Source organism: Phaseolus vulgaris, chromosome 7, assembly GCF_051622355.1.
Source record: "Phaseolus vulgaris cultivar YP4 chromosome 7, ASM5162235v1, whole genome shotgun sequence".
In the NCBI taxonomy this organism is placed as follows: Eukaryota; Viridiplantae; Streptophyta; class Magnoliopsida; order Fabales; family Fabaceae; genus Phaseolus; species Phaseolus vulgaris.
Genome location: NC_143504.1, coordinates 7,817,628 through 7,828,087, shown reverse-complemented (window position 1 = coordinate 7,828,087; position 10,460 = coordinate 7,817,628). Strand labels below are relative to the sequence as shown.

Genomic DNA, 10,460 nt, shown 5'->3' with positions numbered 1-10,460 from the left:
ATTCGTACTAGTTTATACAAGACATCTTAGTTGTATTATAATTTAGTTAAGAGAGATTAAATGTATTCTAATTCTAATTCTAATTGAGTGCATAAACAAAACTTAACTCAATAAATGACCTAATTAAATATAAAAATTTTTAAGCTATTTTACACTTAGTAATATTTTTAGGGAGAATCTTTTATTATATTTAATTAATAAAAATAATATAAATAAAATTTTGAAACAAAATAATAGTATATTTAATTGTTAAAGCAACGTGGAAAAAAAATTGAAGTTAAAATATTATTACTCTGTGAAAAAAATTTATTATTATTTTTATTAAATAAATATAATATTTAATTACTAAGAGGAGTTGTAAAGTGGAATGAAAAGAAGTTAAGTTTCAATAATTTTTCTTATATTTTGAAGTATCTATATGTTGATACATTTAAAAGTTCACTACTATTTTAAAATTTAATATACTAATTTATTTTATATATTAATATAAATGATTAATATATATTATTATATTGTTGTAATAGATGGTAAAGTGAGAGTATTTTATGTTATATAGATGTTAAACTATAATTTTTTCTATATTTTTAGGACGTAAACACATCATTTTATCTCTCAGCTTTCAACAACCAAAGCTCCAAAACAAAGCACCGCTACCATGAAACCTGCAACTTCTTCAAAAAGAGCCACAACATTTCAAGAACCTCTCTTTTGCAATGCCTTGTTCCTCTCTTCCACCACTTTTCTTCTTCATCTTCTTCGTCTTCCTCCTCCCCTTGGTACTTTCCCTCCCTTCCTTCCCTTCCGACAACCTCACCCTCTACGGTGACGCCTTCTTCTCCCACAAAGCTATCACTCTCACCACCCACCAACCCACCTGCTCCTCCTCCTCCATCGGAAGAGCCTTCTTCATCTACCCACTCCGTTTTCTTGACCCCCAAACCAACTCCACCGCCTCCTTCTCCTCCCGCTTCTCCTTCTCCATCCTCTCCTCCCCCTCCTGCCCCTCCGGCGACGGCCTCGCCTTCCTCATCGCCTCCTCCACCCATTTCCCCGCCCTCTCCATGGGCCTCCCGCAACCCTCCCCCTCCTCCTCCTCCTTCTTCGCCGTCGAGTTTGACACCACCTTCGACCCCTCCCTCGGCGACATCAACGACAACCACGTGGCCCTCGACGTCAACAGCGCCTCCTCCTTCGCGTCCGTCGACGCGTTGTCCCGCGGCATTGACCTCAAGAGCGGCAAACTGATTACTGCATGGGTGGAGTACCGCCATGCAATCAAGATGGTACGTGTCTGGCTCGCTTATTCCTCCACCAGACCTCCCACTCCCATTCTTGCTTCCAAAATAGACCTCTCCGAGAGACTTGAAGACTTCATGCACGTTGGTTTCACCGCCTCCAATGGGGAGGGATCAAGTGATTACCTTATTCATCATTGGCAGTTCACGACTTTGGACCATGACTCTCGCTCCATGGATGTGGTCGACGAAGGTGACTGTTTCTTGTGTTACGAAGGGGATTCTACGGGTTTTGGTTATGATTCGAACTCGAGGGAGAACGAGAGGAGGAAAAAGATTGCGGAGATGGCTCTTGGGTTGGCAGGGTTAACGGCTTTTGTGGTGTCGGTTATGGCGGCGATGGTTGTGGTGTGTGTTTTCTTGACAAGGAGGAAAGGAGGTGTTAAGAAGAATAGGGAGCAAGGGCAGAGTTGTAGGTTTCAGACGAGTAAAGTTCCGACTAGGTTGTCACTTTCGGAGATTAAGTCTGCCACAATGGGGTTCAATCGTGATAGGCTTGTTGGGGAGGGTGCATCTGCCAAGGTTTATAAAGGGTATCTTCCCTTTGGAGGGGATGTGGCAGTGAAGAGATTTGAGAGGGAAAATGATTTGGATTGTTTGCATAACCCTTTTGCCACTGAGTTTGCCACCATGGTGGGTTACTTGCGCCACAAGAATTTGGTTCAGCTTAAGGGGTGGTGCTGTGAGGGAAATGAGTTGGTCCTGGTTTATGAGTTTCTTCCCAACGGGAGCCTCAATAAGGTTCTGCATAGGAACTTCAATTCTTCCATTGTTCTTTCGTGGAGGCAAAGGGAGAATATTGTTCTTGGGGTTGCAGCTGCTCTCACCTACCTTCATGAGGAGTGTGAGAGGCAGATCATTCACAGGGATGTGAAGACCTGCAATATAATGCTAGATGCCGATTTCAATGCAAAACTTGGGGATTTTGGGCTTGCGGAAGTGTATGAGCACAGTTCTAGCACGAGGGAGGCGACTATACCAGCAGGGACAATGGGATATCTTGCTCCTGAGTATGTTTATTCTGGTGTTCCTACTGTGAAGACTGATGTGTACAGCTTTGGGGTGGTGGTGTTGGAAGTGGCAAGTGGGAGGAAGCCTGTGGAAGATGATGGAACTGTGGTTGTGGATTATGTGTGGAGCTTGTGGGAAAGGAGGAAACTCATTGAGGCTGCTGATCCAAGATTGATGGGGAAATTTGATGCACTAGATATGGAAAGGATGCTATTGGTGGGGCTTCTTTGTGTGCACCCTGATGATCACAAGAGGCCAAGAGTAAGAGAAGCAGCAAGAATTCTTAAGAAGGAAGCACCACTTCCTCTCTTGCCTCCCACTAAACCAAGGGTCAGAATTAGGCCTATTTCTCCTCATGCTACACCTGAAACACCCTATGTTGTTGCAGATTCTTTCACCACAGATGAGGCTCCATATTTGACCCCTAGAAGTCAGTTTTACTAGGATTTTCTACATACAACTCAGATTATCTCCAGAAGGAAAAACACTTGTTTTCTTGTTTAATAACAATATCCACTTTACCAGCAACTTTGTGTTTTTAGACTTTCAAATCAATTCAAATTTCCTCAAAACTAAACTTGTTTCAAACTCTTTATGATCAGGGAAAGCAGATTCTCTGGTTTTGTGACCAGTTCACAAGAAACTAACTGAATGAAGAAATCAAGCAAAACATTTACAGAGTAGGTTACATGCATTTAGTGAATCAATAATATGAACAGTGAAAAGAAAAGTACTTATAGGAGGAACCTAGAAAATGACAATACTTAAGCAACACGATACCTACCAGGATTGGGGAAAAACTGAACACACATGTAAGCAACTTGTACGGAATTTTTTTCAATAAAAATGCTATTTTAATGTTCGTCCCTGTTATTTAAATTTGAAAAATTTTACATGTACACCTTTAAATTTTTTTGGGAAATATTTTACAGAGCTCTTAAGTTTTTCTTTAATGATATATAATAAATTTTAATTAATATATCGTAATGTTTTTTTAATATAGTATACTAACTTTGAATATAATAGATTTCAAGAAGTTATTTACTCTGTGTTGATAAGATAAGATATTATTTACTCTTATAATAAGTATTTAGAAAAATATATTTAACATACTTTTGGTTGATTAATCTTGTAAAAGTATTTAGTGTATGAAAACTAAACTCTAATAAAAATAGAAATCACTTAAATTTCATTTATGATAATAAGAGTTTAAAAAATCACTGTATGATTTTTCAAAATTAAAACATGATAAGAAATATTTCTTCTAAAATGATAAATTATCAAAACTATTAATATTTTATACTTTATATTTGTAGAATAGTGATTTTCCTTTATATTATCGTTAAATTTATATTCAATTGTTTTTCTACATGTATATATGCTATATCTTCTGGGAAAGAGATAATAATGTTTAAGTTAAAAATCAATATTTTAGGTGGTGAAATTTTATCTAGAAGTATTTAGCAAAATAATATTTGAACTGGAGTTATATTACATTAAGTTTAAAATTAATATATTTAATTTTTGCTGATTTTAATTTAATTTTGTGATAACGTGATAATTTATTCTACAGAGAGTATTCATTTTTTCAGTGTGAGAAAGAAAGGTGCCCAACCCAAAGCGAGAATGTTGTGCATGTTAAGATGAATCCGAAGGGTCGGTTTTCGTTTCAGTTCTGCAAACACTTATGGTTGTTTAGTTCTCTGCTACACTTCTCTCTCACATCAAAACAATCCTTCTTTCACAGCCCAATCCAACCCTCGCGCTGCTCCAACATCAGCGTATTGTCATCAAAATGGTCAGTTTTTTTCTTTCCCTTTTCCTTACGATGATGGAGTAAGATTTCCTGTTTTGTGGGCAGACAAAAATGTTGCCCTTATGAATAAAAATTGAATCTTTATCGTTTTTGTTTACTGGTCTCTGTCTTTGAAGGTGCGAGGTAAGTGGTTTATGTTTTAGGTGATGTAATTGCTTCCGCTGAGATGTTGTCTGTTTCATTGTGCTGTTAATTTGGTTGGTAAGAGTAATGTGCCATAAATGGCAATCCTAAGGTCATAGCATTCTGGCTCGGTAGAAGAATTGTGATTATAATTTTGGAATACTTGCTTCTTACGAAGTCTACTGGATCAATTTGTGTTTAATTTGATTTAATGTTGTAAAATCCAACATCTGAAGAATTATTGATCTGGTTGCCATTTTGGAGATTCCTGTTGTTGGTTTGTGGAACATGCAATCCAAATGATTGTATTGTAATCTCTTGCTAAGATACTGGTGCATGAGTTGAAAAGGGGGCAAGTGTTGTTAGTGTTTTGGAATTGTTCTTTACATCAACCAATAGATACATACATGACTCAGAAGATAAGCATAATATATGATTTGGTTTTTGTATTCATGTGTCTGTTATAATATTTAATGAAAGAGGGCGTGTTTGGAGTTGCACTCGTGGTCTTGTGAACCTTTTCAGTTAAATATTTAACCATTGTTGTAGGACACTGTTTGTCTCAAATGTGGCGATAGAGGCTTTCAAGTTGCATTGGTTTTTTGCTCTGGGTGTAAGGCTTATGCGCTACATAGGTAATTATTGCATGTGCCCTCTTTCTGCCTTCTTGCATGCACTTATAGCAATTTTTATCATCATACTTAAATGCCACTACTACTTAATGCTGCTTGAACATTCTATAGAACTTCTCCAGTAAAAAAAAAACGATGTAAGACTGTACTCTCTATAGCTGGAAATTCCAAAAAATAATTGGAATGATACTCACTGCTTAGTATTGATACCCTGATCACTTTTTATAGTGTGTATTGTTTTTTTTATCCATCACGACTCTGTAAAGCATATATGTACCTTTGGATTTTAAATGTAAGTGCTTTTAAAATTATGATTTACTTTATTAGCCAGATTTTAAAATCAGTACATAGCTGATGGTGCCTCTCTTTTTACTGCCATACAGACCATCTAAAATTTCTGTTGGTATTGAAGGTATGACCAGGGAGTGATACATTATTGCTGGTTTGGATAAACTGAAGGATTATTGAATAGATATGCAACATAACTGAATAATTCCCTTTTTAATTGGATTTTTTTTCTCCCAATGTTTTATGAAAATAGAAAAACTGCAATGCAACTTGTAAATTTGCGATTTCGTTTCTTTAAGTCTTTAGTTGACCTTTGACGTCTTAATTGTCCTTTTTTTATCAGGTACTGTTTAAAGGGGCCTGTGATTTTTACTGATGCTGTTACATGGTTCTGTGATGATTGTGCAAAACGGCTTAGGATACCACCTTCACTCGACCAATCTACACCTCTCTCATCTGTAACAAGAAACTATAAAAATTTGGAAAAAAATGTAACCCAAGCCACGAGAGTAGTTGCAAATTGCAAAGAGAGAGTGAAGAAATTGAATAAACTGCAAAAAGAGAAGATTAAAAAGAAACATAAGGAAGGAAAAGTTAACTATGAAACAAAGGGTGTACTATCCAGTTCACCTGAGCTTGAGCATCCTCAATGCATTATCAGCAGTGAAGAAGAGTGTGAGGTAACAAATGAGTGTGGGGCAGCTCCAAGGGATGTAGCTAATTCTGATTTGGGTCTCCAAACTGTTCCATTTTCTCAAGGAGCTACCAATAATGATTCAAGTTGTGTAGAATTACATGATCGTGTTTATGCACAGCCTCTAATTGATCCTATCTGGAGGTACACAAGTTGTTTTGCTGCCTTCTTTTGAAATTGGTGAACTGCTATAGCTGTTGTGGTGAATATCATTTGAAGTTGATTTTTCTGGTTAATAGGGGAAGCATATACTTCTGCAATGAAACTATTGGTACTGTCAGTGGACTTCTTGCTCATGTGTCCGATTTAGCATGCTCCAAAGTTGCACAGGAGACAGGACGTTTCCCAGAAGTTCTTCATGCAGAATTGGTTCCAAAATCTATTGTGTGGCCTGAAAGTTTCAAGAGGAAGGAGCCAACTGATCAGGACATCGCACTTTTCTTCTTTCCTGACAGTGAAGGGTGATTTTTCTCAGACATTTTTTTACATAATGTTACTATTTCTTTCTTTAATTTGATATGCCTGAATATTTCTTCCTTGGCAGAACTGAGAAGGTATTTGACGCGCTGGTTGATGATGTCATTTGCCAAGAACATGCAATAAGATTTGTGGCTAAAAATACAGAGCTTTTAGTTTTTCCTTCCACCGAGCTTCCAATCGCTTATTGGAGTGAGCTTCATTTATTGTACCTCTTTAGGGGCTCATTTCTATTTGACTTAAGCTTATATTTTAACTTTTTTGTCCTTTGGACAGGATTTGAAGCTAAATATTATTTGTGGGGTGTCTTCAAAAGAAAGCAAACTTCGGAACAGAGAAATAATGGTGCATGCAGAGATTGACGAAGCTCTTATTAGGTTAGCTTAACCTTAGACATAGTCCATCCAATATACAAGCATGATGAGGATTAGAGTGAATAGAATAGAATGTGATGAATGCAAGAGTTTAGATGGCTTGTAGTGGTACACCCTTGTTGTGACTACTTCATATTCCAAGATAGAGAAGCATACATAGATGTATGTTCTCGAAACCTTTTGAAACTGCCTCAATTTTGTCTGACCAAAGTCTTTGATTGTGGTAACTGGTAAGCATTGTGGCCTTTAGTGTGCCATAATCTTGGTCTTCTTAAAACGTTTTTCATCACAATGTTATTTGTATTTCAGGTAGATTTGGGCCTGTAACTTGTAATTTTTCCTTTGTTGGAAACCATGCAAATATATACTGATATTTCATGTTGAAAGAGTTAATGTGACACAACTATAGTAATAAATAAATATACGTGTTTAAAAATCGATGGATATATCCATTGTGGTCCAACACTAGTGGACTCCACGTACCCGTTTTCTCTGGCGGCTTCTTCTTGCACTGCACCTCTATATGTTCTTGTGGCATCCCATACTTTGTGAAAATGCATTTTTGTTTTTAGATAAAAAAAATACATTTTAGAACATACTTTTTAAACCGAAAGCTTCTCTCCAAAAAGAGAGAGGTTTCAAGATTGTAATTCAGAACATACTTTTTTGAAAAAAAAAATTGGATTTCATAATTCAAAATTATAGGGAATTTTTTTTTTGGATTATGGGATCAGAATGTATTTTTATATGTAATTCAATTTTTTTTTAAAAAAACGTTAAATATAAATTTGCATCATATGGATTGGTTAATCCACATTTTAGTGAATATGGAAACAAGTTTTGAATTGCGTTTAACTGAATTTAAAAACAAGTTTTGAATTATCTAATCCAAAACTATCATGGATTGATTAATCCGGAACATTTTAGTGAATTTAGAAACGAGTTTTGAATTGTGTTTTACTGAATTTAGAAACAAGTTTTGAATTATCTAATCCAAAACCCGTTTTCTCTCTGTCTAAGCCTGGGCTGTATAGCCTCATCTTATTAAGAAGCCAATAATTTTTGGATGAACTTAATTTGACGTATAACTAGCTGAAAGTAAAAAGTTAAATTTCTTATTTACCTTATTATGAAGGTAAAGATGAAGATAATTTGAGGTCATATTGGGTATGTAAGACAAACAATGTATATATAATTGTGCGTAAAACACTAATCAGAGAAGAGAGAAATGGAGAGATGTAAATCTGAAAATGGAAATGATTTTACATTATCAAGTAAATAAAATAATTTTAGATAACTTTTTTTCTAATATAATTATTATAAAACTAGTAAGTAGCCTTCTGAAGACTTGCTTTTGAATATGCACATTTTATGTGTGGAGACATTAGTGAGCAGATGTGGCGTCCTATACAGAACAATGTAACATCACATCAATACCAAATTTGACAATCAAACAATGTTATATGATGGATGCATCCAAACCAACTTTGGATTTTCTACATTCATATCCTGGTGATAACGTAGGTTTTTTTTTTTCTATAATAGTGTAAATTCCTTTTGAATTTTCAGAAATGGATAAATTAAAATTTTATTTTTTAATTGGGCGGTAGGGGTAGGAGCTATGAGACTCAGACACTTCTCTTAAATGGTGTATCCGTGTTGGACACTCGTAAAACACTTATCAAGTTATCAGTGAAGATGTTCAATTCAAAAAAATGTTTGTTGAATTTTTAAAAATTTTAACATGATTCTAACACAATTTTAAAATGTATAAATACAATAATTTTCTAAAAATTCAAATTTATTGTATAAATTTCTATTATGATTATAAAAATAAGGAACAAATTCTTTTGAACCAGTCATGAAAAATATCTTCATGCTTCCAAAAGAATCTCAAACATAGCACATAAATATTTATTTTCAATTTATATAATTTAAAATTATATAATATATAGATCCGTGTCCCATGTTCTACATTTTAGAGATTACACGTATCTCCGTATCCGTATCGTGTCCTCAGTGTTCATATCTGTATCTGTGCTAAAGAATTAATTTTAAAAAAATTGAATTACACGGTTATTTTCAATATTTTCATGTAAACTTTTTATAATAAGATTTTTGAAGGAAATCATAAGAAATGTGATTTTAATTAGAATAAAAAAATTAAATTAGTTAAAATCGTACACTTCAAATATGATTTTAATGAATATAAAAAAATAAATTAAATTTATAAGTAAAAAAAATGAATTCTTAAAATGATGAAGAGGAAACACATGTACGAGTGAACTCGTCGCGGATAACATGTTTGAGTGTTACATGGCAAAATAATGAAATGCATAGGTCATATTCATATTTTAATTTTATAGTATTCATTATGAAATTGCACCTTTAAATTCAAAGAAACACTAATTTAGCCTTCATCATTTCAAAATACAATTTTTTTACCTATAAATTTAATTCATTTTTTTATACTTATTAAAAAAATATTTGAAGGGTAGAATTTTAGCTAATTTAGTTTTTTTATACTAATTAAAGTTTTATTTCCTAAATACAAATTTATTTAAAAATTTGATTGAATTTTTTTTCACATAAATTATAGGTAAAGAATAAGATTTTTTTTTTAAATTTTAAAAACCGATGTAGCACAAGAATTTGATGGTAGGTTTGCCTAACTGCTCCATTGGTATGAAGCTGTAACCTTGGTACTCTGGGACATGCACAAATTGAAGCAGTAGTAAGCACAATTATCACGCAACCAACAAAAACAATGTAACATCACATCAAGAACACTTCAACATGTTACATCACAATGTTGTACACACACTCGACACTATCAAATTAAGGTTACACTTTTTCCCAATATTTGTGTATATTTTTATTTTAATATGAACATGTTTAAATAATGAATGAAAATTATTAATATAATTTAAATAACTATGAAGGAAAATACCTATAACATGTGTTCAATTCCACAAATGAATTTAATTAATAGGATTTTATAATTGTGTAAAATTAATATTTTTATTTATATTTGAATCATTGTTTCATTGAGAAAATTATACATTCTATTTGTTTGGCACTATTAGAGACATAAGTACAATAATTAAATGGATAAGGTTGTTTTCTAGTGTATTAGGTAGCAAAGTAATCAAATTTTGTCCTATAATGATTGACTGATTATAAGGAAAAATTGCACCAAAACGGATAGGGAGATCTATCTCCCCTCCCAGCATAGGTTACTTAAGTTTTTACTCAACCTCAATACATATAATCTTTAAAAGAAAATTTATATATATATATATATATATATATAATATAGACAGCTAAGATAAATATACACACACAAAATTATAAAATAAAAATTAATTTTAAATATCAAAATAATTAGTTATTATATTGATTAAATTAGAGATTATTTTATAAACTAAAAAAAATATTTGTATCTAAAGTATTTTTTATTATTAATAAAAATTTATAAAATAGTTTTGAAATTGATTAGCTACTAAGGTTTATTTATTAATTACTTATATTTTAATTTAATTTTTATTAATCTTTTAGAGACTAATTTAAAATTTAAAATATTAGTAACTAAAATCTTGGTAGCTAACTTAGATACCAATTTAGAAACTATTTTATAAATTTTTATTAATAATAAAAATTACTCTAAATATCATATTTTTTTAATATTTAAAATAGTATATAACTTAGTTAATATAAAAACTAATTATTTTTTTTCTAAATTTTGTTGTT

General features: G+C 32.9%; 2 protein-coding genes across 3 annotated transcripts; both read left to right on the top strand.

Annotated features, from left to right (window-relative positions):
- The first annotated feature begins 713 nt into the window (after positions 1-713).
- LOC137828860 (Concanavalin A-like lectin protein kinase family protein) lies at positions 714-2,768 on the top strand. The gene has a single exon (XM_068635597.2). The coding sequence runs from the start codon at positions 714-716 to the stop codon at positions 2,748-2,750; it is 2,037 nt and encodes a 678-aa protein (XP_068491698.2). The 3' UTR covers positions 2,751-2,768.
- Positions 2,769-3,870: 1,102 nt separating this feature from the next.
- On the top strand, positions 3,871-7,062 carry LOC137829513 (PHD finger-containing protein 1). Of its 2 annotated transcripts, XM_068636324.2 has the most exons (6): positions 3,871-4,104; positions 4,795-4,880; positions 5,509-6,003; positions 6,099-6,320; positions 6,404-6,528; positions 6,613-7,062. In XM_068636324.2, the coding sequence occupies exons 1-6, from the start codon at positions 4,102-4,104 to the stop codon at positions 6,696-6,698; spliced, it is 1,017 nt and encodes a 338-aa protein (XP_068492425.1). In that variant the 5' UTR covers positions 3,871-4,101; the 3' UTR covers positions 6,699-7,062. The 2 variants fall into 2 exon arrangements, with proteins under 2 accessions (XP_068492425.1, XP_068492424.1); XM_068636323.2 differs by lacking the exon at positions 4,795-4,880 and having other exon boundaries at positions 3,895-4,104.
- The last annotated feature ends 3,398 nt before the right edge of the window (positions 7,063-10,460 follow it).

Coding starts and splice junctions, on each gene's coding strand:
- LOC137828860 (XM_068635597.2), top strand. CDS start 714: ATGCCTTGTTCCTCTCTTCCACCACTTTTCTTCTTCATCTTCTTCGTC.
- LOC137829513 (XM_068636323.2), top strand. CDS start 3,950: ATGAATCCGAAGGGTCGGTTTTCGTTTCAGTTCTGCAAACACTTATGG. Junction 6,004..6,098: donor CTAATTGATCCTATCTGGAG/GTACACAAGTTG, acceptor TCTGGTTAATAG/GGGAAGCATATACTTCTGCA. Junction 6,529..6,612: donor GCTTCCAATCGCTTATTGGA/GTGAGCTTCATT, acceptor TCCTTTGGACAG/GATTTGAAGCTAAATATTAT.